The sequence below is a fragment of the Gobio gobio genome (assembly GCF_949357685.1).
Source record: "Gobio gobio genome assembly, chromosome: 2".
NCBI classification, from domain to species: domain Eukaryota; kingdom Metazoa; phylum Chordata; class Actinopteri; order Cypriniformes; family Gobionidae; genus Gobio; species Gobio gobio.
Genome location: NC_137098.1, coordinates 40714474 through 40737077, shown reverse-complemented (window position 1 = coordinate 40737077; position 22604 = coordinate 40714474). Strand labels below are relative to the sequence as shown.

General features: G+C 40.5%; 2 protein-coding genes across 2 annotated transcripts; both read left to right on the top strand.

The window, feature by feature from the left end:
- The first annotated feature begins 1108 nt into the window (after positions 1-1108).
- Positions 1109-4940, top strand: tnni2b.2 (troponin I type 2b (skeletal, fast), tandem duplicate 2). Its single transcript, XM_079844208.1, has 7 exons — positions 1109-1360; positions 3706-3736; positions 3852-3888; positions 3970-4098; positions 4183-4272; positions 4367-4543; positions 4642-4940. Exons 2-7 carry the CDS (start codon positions 3729-3731, stop codon positions 4729-4731), a joined length of 531 nt encoding a protein of 176 aa, XP_079700334.1. The 5' UTR covers positions 1109-1360; positions 3706-3728; the 3' UTR covers positions 4732-4940.
- A 13013-nt stretch (positions 4941-17953) lies between these two features.
- tnni2b.1 (troponin I type 2b (skeletal, fast), tandem duplicate 1) lies at positions 17954-22602 on the top strand. Its single transcript, XM_079844218.1, has 7 exons — positions 17954-18005; positions 18990-19076; positions 19340-19376; positions 19474-19602; positions 19859-19948; positions 20041-20217; positions 20768-22602. Exons 2-7 carry the CDS (start codon positions 19069-19071, stop codon positions 20855-20857), a joined length of 531 nt encoding a protein of 176 aa, XP_079700344.1. The 5' UTR covers positions 17954-18005; positions 18990-19068; the 3' UTR covers positions 20858-22602.
- Positions 22603-22604: the final 2 nt, after the last annotated feature.

The window sequence follows — 22604 nt, the reverse complement described above, 5'->3', positions numbered from 1 at the left end:
TAATAGTACTTTACTTTCATACAGTCTCTGAACGACCAAAATGAGTTTGTCAAAAAATACCTACTGAGCGATTATATACTTTGCACTGTCTCTGTGTACTGTATGTTTCTCTGTGCACTTTAGCTGGGTTTGAAAGAGTTCATATGGAAGTGTTAATGGGTAAAATTGGTTTGACGTCATGTCTTAACTCTTTCAGGACTGTTTCTTCCAGGGTTGGAATAGCAGCACCAATTGGGGTCTCGAAATGGGATCATTTTTACAGACACAGTTAGCATCACACCACACTCATAAACATATGTCCTCATGAACACACATGTTGATGACAACTTTGACACCCTCTTCTTCCCCCTCTTGTTTCTATCCCACGGAAACTGTCTACTAACTGAAGGGTCAGTCAGACTGGACAGATACAGTTTCTCCTGAGGATGACTAGTATATTTTTGGCACATGTCGTGAATTTTATGCAATTGCTGCACTGCAATGGTATGTAAAATATGTTGCTTATGGAAGGAGCAGAATAGTAGCATGGACCTGCAAGACAACAGAACACTGTAAAAAAATTTCACAAGAAAATCTAATTTCAGTGTTTCTACTTCAGAATTTCAATGTATTACTTGCTGTTGCTTTGTAATTATTTTTGAAATTTACTAGCAATGTCTGAGTGAAAATTCTTTCAGAGTAAATCCTACAAAAACTTTTTTCAGTGTACGTACATGCATTTCAATTTCTATAAATACTAGATATGTATAAACATTTCACTGCTCCAAACACTTGACTCTTGTGATAAGCAATTGGCTATTAACTGTTTGGAATGTGCTTCTGGAGTAAAACGTTTTAAAAAGAATGTTTTTCTTCAAGGAAGAACCATATTGCTGTAATTATTCCTCAAATATTTGAATCACATTTGTACTTCTAAATTGGTCACGTCACAATTTATAACCAAAACGTTGTCAGTGAACTGTGAAAAAATAATTAAATTATATAAAATGTTTATCAAAAAGATGCTGACCCATCACCCATCACCTAAAACACTTACTCATGTTGATTATTTATAGATGTGTGCTTTTGAGTGCAAATTTGATCTCCTATATGGTGATTTATGCCTTTCAGAGTGCAGTAGCTCATTTAGAAAACTGTAAAGTAAATATGCAATAAAATAAGAAAAACAATCTTGAAAGCAAGGGTTATTTATGTGTAAGGCTGGGAGGGGTAATATTGGCTTTCAACGGCTTGAAGTCTCATTGGTCTGCATCATAAAGAGTTTTTTGCTGAGCCATCACAGAATGCTATCAAAACCGTCTTTCAGTACAGAGGCTGCCCACAGTTCCTCGTCTGTGCTGTTATCCAGATTTTCTTAAAGGTGAGATGTTTCTGACCTGTTACACATGCTGTAATGTGTGATTTATGTGATTTATGATGACTGTATACATTTTTACAAAACAAGACATTTTGTCATTTCTATAAGGAAATTCAATGAGAACTCATAAAGAACCTTTATTTTTATAAGTGGATGGGATCCAAAGCAAAAGAATATGTCCAGTCATTTGTAATATAAGGTTGCTTCTTTTCTCGTATTAAGCAGACTTTTAAGTATTTTTGAATATGTTTTAGGGTATTTATTTTCATTTTTAAGCCTAAGCATTCTCTTGCATGTTTTATTTCAAGAAGAGAGCATTGTCTTTTATCAGACATTTGTATCCAAAGTGAGGCATTGTCCTCCTGGAGGAAAATGGGGTTAGGTGCCATTCTCAAGGGATATAATGTTAATGGCTTATTGATGAGCACAATACATTTCATTTATTTAAATGTTTCAACCATTGAAACCAATGACCATTGAATCTTACTACTTAAATGTAGGAATTCAGAAAAATTATCTAGATATAATCAAGACAACATAATACGGGTAACACATAGATTATAAAAGCATGGCGGAGCTGAGGGAACACTATGTGCTAACATTTTAATAACCCTGAAATCTGAGGCCTCAGTTAATCTATCACCTGGCTCGTTGCAGCTAAGGTCCAGTTATAGATCTTCAGGAATTATGGACATAAGGGTTTTAGGAATTGTGAGAAAGAGACGTTATGCTCTGAGGATATTGAATACTGTTACTGAGAGAGAGAGCACGAGCGAGAGAGAAAAGGAAGAACGAAGTGGCCTGTGTATGATGGAACTGTTGCCTAATACAGTTTCTGACGAACGTCTTCAGCCCTTTTTTCTTGATACAACACTTTGGATAATTTTACACGCAAGAGATCGGCTTTCTGCTTCACTCATATTTATGTAACATGCAGCTAAATCCTAGCTGTAAATCCTTCACATTTTTACACCAATTAAACTAAAACATATGCACTGTAAAAAAAGAAAAGTGGACATAACTTAAAATTGTAAGGCAAATTGCTGCACAGCTTTTGCGTTTACTCAACTTTTAAACAAAGTAGTTCACTTAACTCAGCTAAAAGGTTACATGTCTCCCAATTTAAGATCTTTTCAGCTGATAGAGTTGTTATAGTTTTTTGATTTTGTGTTGAAAATGTTATGTATGTCACCATCATGGTGATCAGTGTTTTGTTTAGTTGGGCAGTTTGATGACTTTTTAATGTTAGTGTTACTCTGGCTGCTGTAACTGTTTGCTATGGCAAGAAAAGCAAGATAAACCACAGTCAGATGCTGTCAGCTGCTCAATGATAAGAATTATAATCATTGTGTAGTGGCTTAATTCACAGATTTTATGACTGAGTTTAAAATAAGCAATATACTATTAACTTTGATTTATCGTATGGTTTTAATCAGAAAAGCTGAATAAGGTTTAAACCAGATTGTACATTAAGCACTTTGACCTCCTGTGATTTACGCACAGACATCAAGAATCAGCCTGAATCTCAACAATGGTGACATTCTGGGAGCCATGGATGAGTTTTGCATGATACACCCAGAATCCATTGTTAACTTGTTGCAACTTGTGTGCTGGTTAACTTGTATTTACAAATCAAATTTACAATAGGTTGGTCCAACGATTGTTGAACCAACTTCTTTTCACTGGTTAAGCCAACTTTTTTGCATTTAATTGTCCAGTTAACTAAAACATAATCATTAGTCTAAATGTATGTATGTATGTATGTATGTATGTATGTATGTATGTATGTATGTACAGCAGTTGTTGTATTATGTACAGTATGGTCTGCTCATAAGCTTTTGTGTAAATAATTTATACAAGAGTGAATAAATAAATAAATAACTTCATTAAGTCAAAAAAGCCACTTGATATTCATTAATGTGATTGGTGGGATGTTCTGTGTGTTGTGAATGAGAGTGTAATTAAGTGTGGAGGAGTGTGACTTGTTTAGCTGTTAAAAGTGATGACTGTTGATAGTAATACTCAGTGGCTGTAACTGAATAAGGGGTGTATGTGATGAACGCAGCAGAGAAGAGCTTAGAGAGCAACTGTTAACTGTGCTTTCGTTAGTTTAGTGCAGCACAATTTAATGCCTTGAGATGAAATGGATATTTGACTTTAAGCCAGCCTTTCATTTAGACATATATCTGAGTAACATATACTAGCTAGAGAGAAGTTGACCTTTGTCAAAGGATGGCATGTAAAACTGAATGGGTTTGTCATCTACTCAATGTGTTGAATGTCAAACAGTGCTTTGAAAATTATTCTTTAAGACAATCTCAACTTGTTCTCTATATTCTTCCTAACAGAAGAGCACAACAAGCCTGCCATCATGTCTGAGTAAGTCTGTAAACAACCTCAACTGGAAATCTTGCAAGTCAATCACTAATACACATACATTTCTAAACCTAAAGTGTTGAAATATGTTTTTATTTCTCCCTTAAAATCTTAATAGAAAAAAGATGACCTCAAGCCGTCGGCATTATCTCAAGGTAAATTTGAGTCTCTTCAGATTGTGTTTACTTTACAGCTGTGTTTAGTTGCATGTGTCATTTGTTCATTGTTTGTTCTAGAGTTTGATACTGGGTATAGCCAAGGACCTGCTGGAGGCTGAGGAAAAACAGACAGAAGAGGACAGAATTCACTATATGGAAGAGAAATGTCCTCCACTGTCTCTGCCTGGCTCTGTGCAGGAATTACAGGTACATATGCACAAAGTCTTTTAACTTTTTTATTATTATGACAGTGTTTTACTCTGTAGTTAAACGTTCTCTCCAATGTGGCAGGATCTGTGCAAACAGCTTCATCAGCAGATTGATGTGGTGGACGAGGAGAGATATGACATGTCTCTCAAAGTGGCCAAAAGTGACAAAGAGGTTTTCAATCCACCGATTCTTTTCTCCCATTCCTCTATGCTCTATCCATTTTGAGGGTTTGACTTTCAGCAATTGACACTGTGTGCTTTTGTAGATTGAGGATCTGAAGATAAAGGTTCAGGACCTGAAAGGTAAATTCAAGAAACCCGCTCTGAAGAAAGTGCGTATGTCTGCTGATGCCATGCTGCAGGCCCTGCTGGGCTCCAAACACAAAGTGTCCATGGACCTGAGAGCCAACCTCAAACAGGTCAAGAAAGAGGTCAAGGAGGAGGTGAGCGCCCACTACGTCAGTCAATAAACTCGTACCTGCCAAAGTAAGTGCGTCAAATATCATTTTTAATCTTGTAATTCTTTTGTGAATTCTTTTAGGATAAGGAGCCAGTGGGAGACTGGCGTAAGAACATTGAGGATAAGGCTGGTATGGGTGGCAGGAAGAAGATGTTTGAATCAGATGCTTAAATGGGCAGCCATTTTACTTTTGGAGTTGATTTCTGATGGACTTTCTGTTGTCGTTGTTGCACATTTCGCTGTCAAAAAAGTGCTTTCGCATCCAAACTACACATCCAACAAGCCAACAGTTTACTAAGCTAATCATAGTATTCAGAATGTCATGTACTACATGAATGATACATGAACTCACATTGACAAATAAAAATGGGAAAAGAAACGCTGTCATCTGATCTAATCATTCCTAATTTTACGATTTCCTTGATTCTTCTAATCATTCTTCATTCCTCATCACATTTCCCCAATTTTCTTACCCTACCAGCAAACATTGTCATCTCCAATTATCATTCATCTTTTGCCTCTTTAGCGTCTCTCACTAAACGTTTTGATTTACGTATGTTACATTAATTTTATTGTTTTTTTTATTTTATATTTTTGGGGAGGTTGTGGCCTAATGGTTAGAGAATCAGACTTGAAACCCGAAGGTCGTGGGGTTTAAGTCTCAGTACCGGCAGAAAATGTTGGTGGGAGGAGTGAATGAAAAGCGCTCTCTTCCACTCTCATTACTCACAACTAATGTGCCCTTGAGCAAGGCACCAAACCCCCAATCACTCCTCGAGCATTGCAGCAAAAAAATGGCTGCCCACTGCTCCGGTGTTCAATACTCACTGCTGTGTGTGTGCACATGGATGGGTGAAATGCAGAGCACAAACTAGAGGAACTCAGCTGGCTGCCAGGGTGGAGCAGGCAAGAAAGAAACCAAGACAACTTGTTAAGGGGCCTTTTTTCATTTAGTTTCTTAGGTCTGGGGAGAGCGTAACAACTGAGCTGAGGAGTAAAGGAGTCCTAGCCATGGCAAATGACTGGGAGATGCAGGCAGACTTTGAGAAGCAGCTCAAATTCCCAGAGGAAATAATCCACACTAGCCTCAGACCTGACATTGTACTCTGGTCGAAGACTACCTACCCTGGGAGGAAAGCATGGAGGAAGCACATGAGCATAAGCTTAAGAAATATCCGGCGTTGATTCTCGAGTGCCAATAGGAAGGATGGAAGGCGTGGAACCTGCCGGTGGAGGTTGGCTGCTGGGGTTTCACAGGGCAGACGCTTTGGAGGATCCTTGGACTGTTTGGGATTGGCGGCCAGGCCAGGAAGCGACTGATAGCAAACATCACCCAACAGACAGCATCCCATGGATATGGATAACGAAATGAGTGTTGGCAGAACCATCATGGCTAAGGGCCAAGAACATCTTGAGTTTGGAGGTGGAGAGTGGGAGTAGAACGAGATGTCATGGGCTTAAATCTACAAAACATTGAGGAAGGGGGGTGACGATTTCATAACATGCAGAAGCCCTAAACTCAACCAAGTTGGAGGAAGGTGTCTTGAGAGAGGAAGAGGGTGAAGGTGAGTACCTGTAAAAGTGAGCCAGTTGCGATAAACCCTGACATATTTTGCATATTTACCAACGAGCAGCAAATGTTCAGAACTTTATACTGCTCTCTTTGTCTTTATCTTTTTTGTTAATAAGGGGAGAACTGTGGACGAAATTAAGCATGTGTGTATGTATTCTCTGTTTATATGATAAATCTAAGCATTGCTATTATGTGAAATGATTACTGGATTCTAATTTGCCAGTGATGAAAAACAGAAATGGAGCCTCTGAGATGTGACTGAGAGGCCCTGTGGGTAAATGGGTAAGTGGGAGGGTAACTCAACTTACCCTGGGAGGATAACCAACTTAACTGTATTTTGTAAAAAAAAAAAAAAAAAAAAAAAAAAAAGATAACTGCAACACACTCCAAATAATTGGGACAGAGGCATCCCAGACAGCATGGTAACATTGATACAATGTTGAGTTTTGATCCAAACCATCATTTTGGTTGAGATTGACATTTTAATGTTTAAAGTATGGTGGATCAGCATTGAAATTGTGATGAAAGTCGACAGCACACATGAGTGGAGACAGTGACATTTCCTGTCTTTACTGAAGGTGATGATACACAAGGCAATGTTGCCGTCAGCAGGCAACCAAGTAAGACACAGGGCCCACGACTGATCTAAAGTGTCCAGATAGAAATTTGTTGCCCATTCTCAATGGGAAGGTACCCAGGGAGACTTTGTTAAGTGACAACGGTTTTCCAAAGTACTCCTGAGCTCTATTTAACAACATGACAGTTTCTCATGCAATGCCATCGGAGGGCTCGAAGGTCACGCACATTCAACAGAGGTTTCCTGCCTTGCCCTACGCAGACCCATCTTTGCAAGACTGAGTCTTTGGTGGATGGTATTATACCCAATCACGATACCCTCACCTATTACCAATTCACCTGCTTATTGTGTATCAAAACTGTTTAACTTGTATATTCTATAACCTTTCACTTTTATTTAGCCTCTGTCCCAACTTTTTGGGAGTGTGTTGCAGCCATCAAAATCTAAATTAGTTTATATTTACAAAATACAATTTAAGTTAGTCAGTGAAAACACTGGAAATCTTTTCTTTGTACTTTTGTCAGATAAATAAAGGTTAAATTCTGTTTTTTATTGCATTTTACAAAATGTCCCAACTTCTCTGGAAATGGGGTTGTACTTTATTAAATACAGCTCAGGCTCTATGTATCAGGGCTACAATAACTAATAATAAAGCTTCATTTATCAATCATCATTTCCTGTATCAAGAAAGATCAGATTGTTTTTAACGAACATGTGTAATCAACAGGGTCCAATACATTTTGAGATTTGTTCACTTTACCAACATAGGCCTAGACTAAATGCTGAAGGAGCATCTGCTCAGAAAAGTGTGACATAAACATACAGTGACACAAGATCATAAGTAGTCCATAAAGGACATTTAAGAGACATATTTTTCACTGCATTATTATTATTAGCCCATGTGTGAGGAGGGTGCAAATTATTTTTGCATAGGACATCAAGCATTTTACTGGAATAGGCTCCTATTCAGATAGCAAAAGACGTCTGCCGCCCTCATGTGGTTGTGAAACGAAAAACAGCAATTTCAAAGAAATAATCATCTAATGGAAAAACAAGCCATTTCAATGAGCCACAAAATAAATAGCCTAGATATTGATTATTGTAAAAGGATAATTTTTTTTTTTTTTAGAAACATAAAATGCATTAAAAGTAATCAGAGAAAAAGAGTATAAAAAGATAGGCCTATATGCTATGTGACCATAGATTCTGAAATGTTGTCAGACAAAGATGCATAAGCAGTTTTGTATGTTAGTTTGAAACACCAGCCCGTGTTGTGTAATTACAAAAAGTCAACATGTTAAATGAAATTATATATATGCTATACATTTATACAGTTAACTAATCAGCATGCTAGTAAAAATGGTTTTATTAAACAAACTTAAAATCGAATGTCTGATGTTGATCCAAATAACAACATTATACATTAGTTTGAATGTTGCTCTGCACGAGCACTTATGACATCTCAGAGAGAATTCGAAGAGTTCAGTGACAGTTTTGATGTTTTTTTTATTCCTAATTATATCTTTAATAAAATTGGAGGCCTACCTTTTATCTTAAAATGTAATTATATGTATAATAAACTCCCGCTTAAACTATCTTATTTCCACCAACAGGCCCTTGCATGGAAATTGTGCTACATCCACAATTTCTCACCACACAAAACTCTTCTGTGGAATATGAATATAACTGCTAAGAACAAATCTCTCTTTTTCCCCAATTGGTTTAATAGAGGTTTAATTTATATACTTTCTTTATTTGACAATTCTGCTACTATCTTATCCTATGAAGGTTTTATGACTTCATGACTTCCCTATTCCTTTTAAAGAATATAATACCGTGATTAAAGCTATTCCCACAGGTATAGTGCAACTGGTTAAGAGCCACATATTGTACACAGAAACATACGAAGGAGTCGGCTTTGTTTTTGGATGGCATTAGCATTAACGACAAGAAATGTAATAATAAACATATCTGACAGATTTTTCAGAAAAGAGACCAAATTCGCCCTAGAGGCAGATCTCATTGGGCTGCCCTAATTGACAATATTGACTGGAGAAAAGCATGGTTGTTAGCCTATAAATATTTTATTCCTAATAAGACCAAAGAAGACACTTTAAAATAGCCTACATAAGATATACCTTGTTAATTCAGCAATATCCAAATATGTTGATATTCTTAGTACTTGCTCATTTTGTGGTCATGAAGATTAAACATTGATACATTTATTCTATTCTTGTAAATTGGTTCAAAAGTTTTGGTCTAACTTATATTCCAATTTAAATAAAACGCCCATTAATACACAATATTTTGATTTGAAAGATATTATTTGTTATAACAATGACTCCAACAAATCTAAAGAATATATAAAAAAAAAAAATTTGTTTGCCAAATTTTTCATCCATAAACAGAAATATATGAGCTCACTTCCACTCTCTCACATTTTTTGATTGAGGTTGTCTGGCTATCACCAGACCAAGCTCAATTTAAGGTTGAACATTGGTCTGGGGAGTCTGCTCTGTATTTTCTACTGCACACACAAGCATAAACACGCATAATTCAAATTACTCTGTACGCAATTGGATAGTGCTTCAACCAATCAGACCACAAGAGGCGTGATCAACGGGCAACAAATCGTGATAATCCCTCCAATAGCGGGCCAGGTGGATAAGCCAGTCTGTGATTGGTTCCCGCAAAAGTGTAACAGAAGCAGTAGAAATGATGCTGCGTCCCAATTCGCATACTATCCGTACTAAATAGTATTCGAAAAAAGAATTAGTATGTCCCAAATCTTAGTATGTTGAAAAAAGTATTCCAAAGATTCCCGGATGGTTTACTATTTCCGGTCAGAATCCGAAGTGCAGATCGATGCGCACTCTAACGGCTGATATTGCCCACAACCCATTGCGAGATGGACGAGGATTCGATTAGAACTACAAACGCGGATAAAAAGTGTTTAAAAAACTACAAACATGACGGTTACGCGAGTCTGACGGTTAAGTGGAGAGGATTAGATAAAGTGGTTTGAGTGAGTAATTATCAGTATTTAACCTGATGAAAAGATATTTATTCAATATTATCCACATTATATTTCTCCTTCAGCAGCATTGAGAACTTTTGTAATGATACGTTTGGCCATTAACTTTGCAAACACATGAGAGGAGTCTCTGCATTAAAGACCTACGAAAGGCAGATCAACGAGCGACTACATTTCTCTCCGATACGGTAGGAAATTAAATTGAAAGTGGGGGATTTGAACTGTGACGATGATTGACAGGGCAGTTTAAACGGTGCCGGGACGCACGTAACAGAGTCCGTTAAAGATGACGAAGTAGTATGTCCCAAAGCTTGCATACTCTTCTGCTACACACTCAAAAGTATGTACTTTTTCTTCACAAAAAGAGTACATACTTTTAGGACGTAGTATAAGTAGGCGAATTGGGACGCAGCCTGAGTGTACGGGTCTCCAGACTGAGTTGCTGGGCGAAATCAAATCGCTGGCAGATCAGGATGGGTTTACCCAGTCTATGATTGAGGTTGACTCGCTGCTTAAATCTTTTAGGTTAACTAGCAATACAAAATGTGATCGATTCCTAAAACAATATGAACAAATCTTTTGTAATGGATCTGATGTTCAAGTTTAACCAGCTTTCTCATGTATTGATACCCCCCCCCCCTTTTTTTTTGCTTGTCCCTTGTCTTTTATGTGTCCTCTACATATGTATGTAAATGATTCTTAATACTTCCTTTAGATATTTGACTCTACATACAAATGTCTTATGTGTCTTCATTCTAATGTTCTCCTGAAGGTGTTTGTATATTTGTACGGTTCTTGAATAAAATAAAATAAAAAAGTGACAGTTTTGCGGGTAGGGGGAGAGTGGGGTAAGATGAGCCAGTGGGTAAGTTGACCCACCCCCTTTATTTTGGTAACTGTACACTTTTATTGACATTTTATCTGTTGACTTTAATGAGAAGAAATAACCCATAATTTCTGCCAGACTGTGAAAATAAGAAGCACATGGGAGGAGTGGAAGGCACCTTTAAAAACTGTCTTTGGCATGTCAAAGTAAAATTTTAGCATAATAGATGTAATGGCTTGTAATGGCTGTTGCATCAAAGCAAATGTGTCCAGGTTTAAAGTATTTATGACCCATATTGGTGATTTAGCAATGTATAAAACCGTGCAATTAATTTAGCTGTATTAGCCTGAATTGATAAGTGAGCTAGTTTTACCCAAAATGGCAGCTATGGGGCAAAGTGAGCCAAATGCTACGGGGTAAATTGAGCCAGCATTTTAACTTACCTCTGTCACGTACTGAAAAAGAGACTGAAAGATCCAATAGCGATAAACTCATTTAATCTCACTTCAACTGCACAACGTTCTTATAGAGTCCGGACACCATAGAGAAACAACAGAGAGCGATGCAGGAAAAGAGAGAGCGAACAGGAAGTCCAGATGCACAGGAGAACAGGTGAACAGAATTCTCCAGGCAGGGTTGTGGCACAGGGAAGCAGCGGGCAAAACGAGCGCAGGAATCCAGGATCCGGAACAGAGATAAATCTCCCGGGAGACAAAGGAGCGGGCACCAGGAACCGCAGGACAGTCTGTAACGATCTGACAAAGAGGTATGTGAGTGACACGTATAAATAGGCAGAGATAATGAGTGCGGCAGGTGATAGTGATCAGAGCAGCAATCAATAACCACGCCTCCAACACAACCACACAAACACAGAGAGGACGAGACGATGGATTGATGAACCGTGACAGTACCCCTCCCCCTAGGAGCGCCTCCTGGAGCTCCCAGGAGGACCTACCTGTCGATTGTAATCATCAATAAGGGAGTGATCCAATATGTCCCTCGCAGGAACCCAACTTCTCTCCTCCGGACCATAACCCTCCCAGTCCACCAAGTACTGGAATCCGCGTCCCCTCCGTCTTGAGTCCAGAATACGATTAACCGTATAAGTTGGTTCCCCATCTACGAGACGCGGCGGGGGGGGGAACCGGGACTGGCGGGTTAATGTGAGAATGAAATACGGGCTTTAATTTAGAAACATGAAACATTGGGTGAATCCTCCCGTACGCAGGAGGTAGTTTGAGGCGGACTGCCACCGGACTAAGAATCTTGGTGACAGGAAATGGGCCAATAAATTTGGGAGCCAACTTATTACTTACGGAGCGGAGAGGAATGTTTCTGGATGAAAGCCACACTTTTTGACCCACGACGTAGACGGGAGGCTTAGACCGGTGGCGATCGGCTTGGGCCTTGGTGCGTCTACCCACCTGGAGCAGAGTCTCACAGGCTCTGCTCCATGTGTGACGACACCTCTGGACGAAAGCGTGAGCGGAGGGAACCGCGACTTCGGATTCCAGACTGGGAAACAGTGGTGGCTGGTAACCTAAGCTACACTCAAACGGAGAGAGGCCCGTAGCCGACACTGGTAACGAATTATGTGCATACTCAATCCAAGAGATTTGCTGACTCCAGGACGAAGGATTCTTGGAGACCAAACATCGCAACCCTCTCTCAAGATCTTGGTTGGCGCGCTCGGTCTGACCATTACTTTGGGGATGAAACCCCGAAGACAGACTAACCGTCGCCCCCAGCAACTTACAAAATTCACGCCAAAATGTGGAAATAAATTGGGGCCCCCTGTCGGAAACCACGTCCATCGGAAGGCCATGTAAACGAAAGACGTGATCCACGACAGCTACCGCTATCTCCTTAGCAGAAGGTAATTTGGGTAAGGGAATAAAATGAACCATTTTCGAGAACCGGTCCACGACTGTCAAAACGACTGTCTTGCCCTGGGAAGGCGGGAGGGCGGTGATGAAATCTAGCGCAATGTGGGACCAGGGTCTCGAAGGAACAGACAGCGGTTGGAGTAACCCATCAGGGGAGCGATTAGACCTCTTACCCATGGCGCAAATCGAACAGGCCAAAACAAAATCCCGGATGTCGCGAGCCATCTTCGGCCACCAGAATCGTTGCTTAACCAAAAACTTAGTTCTATTAGCAATGACCCCATCGTATCACGTCGGACCGAACACCCTCAGGCACAAATAATCGACTCGGTGGTCCACCGGGCGGAGGCGTTACCCCTTCTAAGGCTGATTTAACCTTCGATTCGACCTCCCATATGAGTGTGGAAACAAAAAGTCTCTCAGGTAAAATACACTCGGGAGTAGCAGGGCGTTCGGAGCGGTCAAAAACGCGCGACAAAGCATCGGGTTTGATGTTCTTAGAACCCGGGCGGTACGATAGAGAAAAGTCAAAACGTCAGAAAAAAAGGGCCCACCGAGCCTGCCTAGAGTTGAGTCTTTTAGCAGATCTGATGTACTCTAGATTCTTATGATCGGTCCAGACAATGAAAGGTACCCCCGATCCCTCTAACCAATGACGCCACTCCTCCAATGCAAGTTTGACTGCCAGCAATTCTCTGTTACCAATGTCGTAATTGCGTTCGGCTGGTGATAGACGATGGGAAAAAAACGTGCAAGGATGCATCTTGTCGTCCGAGGAAGAGCGCTGGGAAAGAACTGCACCTACCCCCGTCTCTGATGCGTCAACCTCTACCACAAACTGGCTTGATGGATCAGGGGTAATGAGAATGGGAGCCGAAACGAAGCGACTCTTAAGTTTGGAAAATGCAGCCTCGGCTGCACCAGACCACCTGAAAGCCGTTTTGGGAGAGGTCAACGCGGTCAGAGGCGCAGCTAGTTGGCTGAAGTTGCGAATGAAACGCCGATAGAAATTAGCGAACCCCAGAAACCTCTGTAGGGCCTTACCGGAATCCGGGCTTGGCCAATCTATGACAGCCTTAACCTTGTCAGGATCCATGCGCATTCCCTCAGACGAGACACCCTAGGAAAGAAACAGACTGTGCATGAAACGCGTATTTCTCTGCCTTGACAAAAAGCCCATTCTCTAGCAACCTCTGAAGCACTAGTCTGACGTGTTGGACATGCTCCTGGAGAGACGAAGAAAAAATCTATATGTCATCCAGGTAGACATACAGAAACTGATCAACCATGTCTCCCAGCACATCATTGACTAGTGCCTGGAAGACCGCAGGGGAGTTAGAAAGCCCGAAGGGCATAACTAAGTATTCAAAATGGCCCCTGGGGGTGTTAAATGCCGTCTTCCACTCATCCCCCTCCCTTATGCGCACCAAATGATAAGCATTGCGTAAATCCAATTTCGTGAATAAGGATGCTCCCTGTAACCTCTCGAAAGCTGAAGACATCAACGGCAAAGGATAAGTATTCTTTACCGTGATGTTATTCAACCCTCGGTAATCAATACAAGGTCGCAGAGAACCATCCTTCTTACCCACGAAAAAGAACCCCGCCCCCGCTGGAGAAGAGGAAGGGCGGATGAACTCGGAAGCTAGAGAATCAGAAATATATTTCTCCATGGCCTCCCTCTCAGGTAAAGAAAGAGAGTATAACTTGCCTTTGGGCGGAGACTTGCCTGGCAGTAAATCTATGGCACAGTCATAGGGACGATGAGGAGGAAGAGAAGCAGCCCGGGACTTACTGAACACCTCCTTCAGGTCGAGATACTCCTCGGGCACGTTAGATAAATCCACCGTCTCCTCCTGAAACACAAAACTAGACACAGACGAACGAGCAGAAACAAGACAAGAGGCATGGCACTGATTACTCCACCCAATAACAGAGTTGTGTCCCCAGTCAATCCTGGGGTTGTGTTTCAGCAACCAGGGATGACCGAGGACAATGGGAATGAGAGGGGAGTCCGTGATGAAAAACTTGATAGTCTCTTGTGATTGCCCGATATAACCAGTGAAATATTGTCAGTGGTGTGGATGATGGTAGGAAGAGTCTGTCCATTAAGGGCGTGCACAGCGATGGGGTTACAGAGGGGAGTGAGAGGAATCTGAAGCTGGGAGGCTAGCTTGCGATCCAAAAAACTACCCTCGGCTCCGGAGTCCACTAACGCCTGGCAGTGGTGGAATCCGTTTGCCCACTGCAATCTTCCCGGAAGGAGAGTCGCGGACGAGGATTTCCCCAACGCAGCTCCACCCGACAGTAACCCTCGTTCTACGGTCGGGCTCGATCTTTTAACGGACACTGGTTGAGGAAATGCCCCGCCGCGCCGCAATAAAGACAAAGTCCTCCAGTCCTCCGACGTTCTCTCTCCTCCCGGGAAAGCCGAGCTCTCCCCACCTGCATGGGCTCGTGATCGTAGGGTGGACTGACCGTGTCTCCGTCCAGAAACTCACGACACAGGGGTTCTCCTCGTACGAAAACGTTGATCGCGGTACTCCAGACGCGAATCCACCCGCAAAGCCAGTTCTATGAGTCCATTGAGACTAGTAGGTAACTCCAGTGTAAATATCTTCCATTGGACACGGTCAGCCAGCCCATGCAGGAATCGATCCCACTGCGCCTCCTCGTTCCACTTGCACTGTGCGGTCAAAGTCCGGAACTCGATGATGTAATCAGAGACGGGTCGATTGCCTTGTTGTATCTCAGCGAGCCTCTGAGCCGCCTCGCGGCCCACAACAGCGCGGTCAAAAACCCGTCTCATCTCCTCCGAGAGTGCAAGGAACGAGGAACAGCAAGGATGTTTATTTTCCCAAACCGCCGTTCCCCACAGCGCCGTGCGTCCCACCAGCAAATTCAACACCAGTGCCACTCTAGAAGTCTCTGTAGAAAACGTCACAGGCTGTAATGAGAAGAACAGTGAGCATCTGGTTAGAAAAGGTCTACACAAGTCGGGCTCGCCCGAATAACGCTCCGGTGTGGGGATCCGCGGCTCATGCTGGCCACTGATGTTAACCGGGTTGGGAGGAATGGACGGCGGGGTGGGCGCAGTGGGCGATCTCAGTTGTTGAATCTGGGTCGAGAGCTCGGACACCTGCGCCACGAGTGCCTGCACTGCTTGAGTAGTGGCGGTTACCTGTTCATCCTGGCGATCCATTCTCTGATTACTTGTTGTGAGGTACTCTTGCAGTCCTGCGACTCTCGCTGGATCCATCTCACGGTCAGATCGTTCTGTCACGTACTGAAAAAGAGACTGAAAGATCCAATAGCGATAAACTCATTTAATGTCACTTCAACTGCACAACGTTCTTATAGAGTCCGGACACCATAGAGAAACAACAGAGAGCGATGCAGGAAAAGAGAGAGCGAACAGGAAGTCCAGATGCACAGGAGAACAGGTGAACAGAATTCTCCAGGCAGGGTTGTGGCACAGGGAAGCAGCGGGCAAAACGAGCGCAGGAATCCAGGATCCGGAACAGAGATAAATCTCCCGGGAGACAAAGGAGCGGGCACCAGGAACCGCAGGACAGTCTGTAACGATCTGACAAAGAGGTATGTGAGTGACACGTATAAATAGGCAGAGATAATGAGTGCGGCAGGTGATAGTGATCAGAGCAGCAATCAATAACCACGCCTCCAACACAACCACACAAACACAGAGAGGACGAGACGATGGATTGATGAACCGTGACAGTACCCCTCCATAAGGCACTATAGTTGAGTTCAATCTCTGAAGTATAAACTATAATTTCAATGTAATGCTACTCAAATGGTTTAGTTTATAATTTTCTTTAAAAAAAAAAATTGGTTTGAGTTTATTTGACAATGTAGCCTACAAAATCCTTCTCTGATAAGACCACATAAGTAAAAAATGTAAACGTGTCATCTTACCCCACTCTCCCCCTATAAATGCACGAAAATTTCGATATGACTTTTGTAGGTAGTTTGGAGAGAATTAGCGAGCTTTGTACTTTTGTGATCACGAGTCAGCAAGTTTCTCATGCAAAGAAAGCAGACAAAACGTTTCAAAACGTTTTTTAAAACGGAAACGGTGCTGTGAACAGCCCTGTTCTGATGACGCAAGAGTTGCAACTATGGCAGCTGAGAAGGCCATTCTTTGTGTTCTTTTTGAAGAATTTTCGGAGCCTGATGAAATCGATATACATATATCAAATATTTCGATATATATAATCTGCAGATTTCACCAAGTCAAATTTAAGACTTTTTAAGACCTTTTTAAGCATGCGCATTATGAATTAAATTTAAGACCTATATAACGCAATAAAAAAACGTACAATAGGAAATGCAGAATCACAAAATGACTTGCAAAGCAAATTCATTTATTCACACACACACTCTACCGGTCAAAAGAGTAAAAACGGTCCTTTCTTTTTTTTACTATTTTTTACTATGCTATACAACTTAAAACTATATTAGGCAACAATTTTTTAGATAAGAATGCAGCAAATGACTGATGAAAAAAGCTCAACACACATGTGGCAGGACAGAAATATTGGAGTCATTGCCTGTCTGTTTTTATCTGACTGCTCTTTGATGTTGACCTGATAATAAAGGGTTTTTAGGACTCTGGCCTATAGTTAACACTGCTATAAATAGATTTATGTATATTTCTGCAAAGTCTCATGGTAAGTATAATTTTAAAGACTTTAACCATAAAATCTTTTCATGCCATGACAAGTTTCAAAGATTAAAAGTGTATTATTTTGACAATTACAAAGCATTTGTGAGGTTTATATGCAGTATGTGATCTGCAGAATGTGCTGAGTGATATTCCTGTAATACAGTTGGAGTTGCCACCTGTTATATTGCTGAATACAGTTGCTAGAGAGCACAACAGGTGAGAAAACACACAGATTTTAGCAACTAAAGTGATAGAATATACATCTCATTCTTCATTTCTCTCAGTTCTTGCACTCTCAATAAAGGCTTATGAGTGAAAGTGTTATATTTCAATGCTCATTGCAGGGGCATGATTTCGGGAAAGATGTGTGTTTGTACGTCAGGTTTTGCATACTCACATTGTTGGGGCCAAATGTCCCCTCAAGGGCAGATAAACTGAAATCACCTACATTGTGGAGACCAAATTCTTTTAAATTAAAATCCCAAAGTGCAGAAGTGTGAAATAGTCATAGGTATGTTATAGTGTGTGTGTGTGTGTGTGTGTGTGTGTGTGTGTGTGTGTGTGTGTGTGTGTGTGTGTGTGTGTGTGTGTGTGTGTGTGTGTGTGTGTGTGTGTGTGTGTGTGTGTGTGTGTGTGTGTGTGTGTGTGTGTGTGTGTGTGTGTGTGTGTGTGTGTGTGTGTGTGTGTGTGTGTTTACTGTGGGGGAGGGGAGAAGAGAGTCCCATTGGCTTAAGGACAGATCTGCTTCCTTAAAGAGAACGGAGAAGCTGTATGGGAAACCTATATAAACTCAACAAATGTTATAGGCTGACACTCTTTTCCTCTAATTTCATTTGAACGTTCTGCTGCGTTCTGCTGTAAGGTGAGTCTCTATTATTCTCTCCATCTCTAGGGTTTGCACTCTAACATTTGAGCATGCCATAGATCTTCAGAACATCTCACTCATGCTGAGAAGCCAGACACAGCCAAGAAATCAGAGCAATAAGCCCAATAATATGCTTTAATATGTGTACTGGAGGAAGGTCCTGGAGATAAAATTAACTGTGGATGTTGCCTAATATGATAATGCTGTTTTTATTATTGTAGAGGTTATGTTTTTATTTGTGATCAATTTTGGTCAATTTTTTAAAAGCATTGTAATGTCAAATTCTCTGAATCTGATTTATGTAATTAAGTACATGCTGGAAGTTAAATCATTCCTGTCTTAGTTTATCAGCAGTTTTTATACATTCAAAGCATACACTTATTGCCATCTATGATACCACTAAGAAGCTTTAACATTCATGAACCTTTCCATTGCACAAAAAGTTATTTATAGTGGAAAAGGGTTCTTTAGATTTTTCTAAATGTTCTTCAAAAAAAGTTCTTTGCGGGACTAAAAACGGTTCTTCTAAACCCTTATTTTTAAGAGTTTCACCGCGCATTACATATTACTGTAATACACCTGATGATATAGATATGGAGACCGTCCCAACTCTTTTTCGTCCCAAAATCTTTTTTTCGGCAAGAAAAGTATAGAACTAATATAGTTCTTTAGACTAGCAGAGAGTATTTTTACAGTTGTGGAGGGTTTCAGCTGTTAGGTGTTGAAGCTGAGGAGATTCTTCAAGAGGCCGCAAGTTGTCTGTCAGCTGTCTCGTCTTCTGTATTGGGTGCAGACCCCCTACTTCCAACAAAGGAACACTAAAAAAAGAGCACAAGACAACTGCTTCTCAAATTCAAAGCCTTAAACACCTAACACTTCTTTGGGTTATGACACACCCACACCAGCCGTCTCACTTCCACATTATCCCAAGCCAAATTTAGGCTGCAGGGTCACTGACTGAATATAAATTGTTTCCATTAGATTGAAGGCAGCACCACCCCCTCTTGCCACCCACGGGCATCTTTACCTTCACAGGGGTCGCCACAAAGAGACCGGCAAGATGTCTGAGTATGTATTGAGTTACAACATCTTGATGTTTGTGTGCAGTGAAAATGATAATATCAATTAGTCCTCAATCACTGAATACATTTAGCATCTAGCTCCAATCAAATGATCATTTTATATGAAACATACTAGCATACAGTACATGCCTAAATAATAAAATTATCAAAAGCACAATGCTTTTTCTGGAGTTCCATCTTCATCCCAGTCACTTAATGATAAACTGTTCTGTGCTCTTTGTAATTGTAAACATTTGCTTTCTGATATAGGAAAAAGATGACATCCAGCCGTAGGCACCATCTGAAGGTGAGGTCATCTCTTTCTTCATGAGATCTGAGCTATATGAACTGTCAGTGACTCTCTTGTTGATTACTGTCTATGCTTCTCGGTCTTTGTGCTCCAGAGCTTGTTGCTTCAGATTGCTCATGGGATATTGGAGGAAGAGGCAGCTGAGGCAGAGGAAGAAAAACAGCGATATATGGATGAGAACTGCCCTGCTCTCTCACTGCCTGGAACCATGCAGGATCTACAGGTACACACACACATACACAGATTCAAGCTGTAATAGAATCACATCATGCTTAAAGGGATAGTTCACCCAAAAATGAAAATCAGGATCAACAAAGATATTGATCCAGCAACATGTTGCACTTGGTGGAATCAGGTTTTGCCCGTTGGGCTAGTGCTCGCGCCAGTGCAGTGTGAATTGGCCTTAAAAGCACACCATCTTATTCATAGGCTGTGTGTGAAAATGTGTGGGGAAAAAATGCATGTATCTTTGTGTAAAGGAACTGTGTAGGAAGCTGCACCAGCAGATTGATGCCATTGATGAACAAAGATATGATATGGAGACTAAAGTGACCAAGTCAAACAAGGAGGTACTTCTTAATAGTTCTGTTCTACATATAGAAATGTAACTTCATTAACTTCTGCAACTTCCAAAACATTTTTTTCTTCTTGATCACTTGAGATTGATGATCTGAAGATAAAGGTTCAGGACCTGAAAGGTAAATTCAAGAAACCTGTTCTGAAGAAAGTGCGTATGTCTGCTGATGCCATGCTGCAGGCCCTGCTGGGCTCCAAACACAAAGTGTCTCTGGACCTGAGAGCCAACCTCAAACAGGTCAAGAAAGAGGTCAAGGAGGAGGTGAGCACACATTATTAGCCTTTTAACAGAAACGAGCAATAAAATGTGAGCATAACTCACATTTTCTCTTTTGGAGAAGTCAGTTGTTAAACATGCAGTGTAAGATAATGGGTAACGCTTTAGAATAATGGTCATTAGTTAACTTTAGCTAACTACATTAGTTAACATGAACTAATAATGAACTGCACTTATAAAGCATTTATTTATCTTTGTTAATGTTAATTTCAACATTAACTAATACATTATTAAAATCTTGTTAACATTAGTTAATGCACTGTGATCTAACATGAACAAACCATGAACAGCTGGATTTTTATTAACTAACATTAACAAAGATGAACAAATACAGTAACAAATGAACTGCTCATGGTTAGTTCATGTTAGTTAATACATTAACTAATGTTAACTAATGACCATTGTTCTAAAGTATTACCAGATAATGAATGACAAAGTAGAAAAATAAAATTGTCTGTATGCTATAAGTGATGAAAAAAGCAAATTACACAAGATGGCTTGTAGTTTTGAAACACTACTTTTTCTGCTGCTACAGGAGAAGGAGTCAGTGGGAGACTGGCGTAAGAACATCGAGGACAAGGCTGGTATGGATGGCAGGAAGAAGATGTTTGAGTCTGAGGCCTAAATCTGTTCTTCTTCAACAATTTTACATTTCCATTCAATGATTTATTCAGTTAGGTTGTCTAATTCTAGTGGTCTTCAGGGTTTTGAGAGACAAAATGTGGTAACGTCATCTATTGTGTAAAGTGATGTTACAGGTGATAAAAGTAATGTACTGTATGAAGGAGGTTTTGATGCATGTGATGGTTGGCTTTGCAGCTGAGGCTTTAAATTGAAAAAACATAAAGAAATAAATAGTCTGACTTTGGCCCTTTGCAATTAGAACAAATAAATTGACTTGACTGGTCACTAAAACCAATTTAAATACTCAAAACAGAATTGAGATGAGTTTGCTAAGAAAAAAAAGGACAAATCATGGAATCAAAGTTTTATGTTCTGCTGCTTTTACACCAAACATTATTTCACCTTCACCAGTCAAATGTAGACTCACCTGCCACTTAGGTACACCTTGCTAGTACCAGGTTGGACCCCATTTTGCCTTCTGAACTGCCTTCATTTTTCATGGCATAGATTCAACAAGGTGCTGGAAATATTCCTCAGAGATTTTTGTCCATATTGACATGATAGCATCACACAGTTGCAACAGATTTGTCGACTGCACATCCATGATGCAAATCTCCCATTCCACCACATCCCAAAGGTGCTCTATTGGATTGAGTATAGTGAACTCATTGTCAGGTTCAAGAAACCAGTTTGAGATTATTTGAGGTAACTGTGGCTTTCAAAGGTTGTGGCATTCAAACAATGCTCAATGGGGCCCAAATTGTGTAGAGAAAAAAATCACCAACATCAGTTCATCCCCACCATCAGAATTAATCATTGATACAAGGCTGGAATTTAATTTCCATGAATTTAAGTTTTTTAAGCCAAATTCTGACCCTACCATCTAAATGTTGCAGCAGAAATCAAGACTTATCAGACCATGCAATGTTTTTCCAATCCTCTATTGTCCAATTTTGGTGAGCCTGTGCAAACTTTATCCTCAGTTTCCTGTTTCCAGTTTCCTCAGTTTTGGTTTTCTGCTGCTGTATCTACTTCAAAGTTTCACTGTGTTGTGTGTTCAGATATGCTCTCCTGCAGACCCTAGAGATAGTTGTGTGTGAAAATCTCAGCAGTTTCTGAAGTACTCAGACCAGCCAGCCAGCCAGTTGGCACTAACAACCATGCCACATTCAAAGACACTTAAAATGTCTCTGCAAATTTTCTTGACCATGTCTATATGCCTAAATGCATTGAGTTACTGCCATCCGTGTGACTGGCAGATTAGATGTACCTAATAAAGTGGCCAGTGAGTGTATGGCTAAGTGAAACTGAAGTACAACAGCAACCCATGACCCCTTGTGGTCACAAAGGAAAACGGTCTGACTGTCACACTAGTAGAGCCTTGCCCTTGAAATGTAGAAAAGTAGGCTACTGTATTGCATCACACACAGAGCAAGATTTGAAATCTCCCAAATTTGTTTGAAAATAATCGTAATAATTTTAAAATAATCACGCTTTTTCCTGTATTTCCTTCTTTATATTTTCAAAAGAAAACAAATATATTATACAGTACCTGTCTGATGAGTTAAACATACTGAATCTATAGTGTTTCAAATAACTATTAAACTATCAATGTCGGATAAACTGTAGGTGTCCACCTATGATACTGCTGAAATGTGATATAGACTACATCTAAGCACCAGGATAATCTGATGATATCTTCTCATCACACCCTCTAGCTAAATATATACATTATTTTGACTCACCAA

Bases quoted from the DNA above. Each gene is read 5' to 3' on its own strand.
- tnni2b.2 (XM_079844208.1), top strand. The intron at 4,099-4,182 runs GTACATATGCAC...CCAATGTGGCAG, and splicing joins GCTCTGTGCAGGAATTACAG to GATCTGTGCAAACAGCTTCA. The intron at 4,273-4,366 runs GTTTTCAATCCA...GTGCTTTTGTAG, and splicing joins TGGCCAAAAGTGACAAAGAG to ATTGAGGATCTGAAGATAAA.
- tnni2b.1 (XM_079844218.1), top strand. The intron at 19,603-19,858 runs GTACACACACAC...CTTTGTGTAAAG, and splicing joins GAACCATGCAGGATCTACAG to GAACTGTGTAGGAAGCTGCA. The intron at 19,949-20,040 runs GTACTTCTTAAT...TGATCACTTGAG, and splicing joins TGACCAAGTCAAACAAGGAG to ATTGATGATCTGAAGATAAA.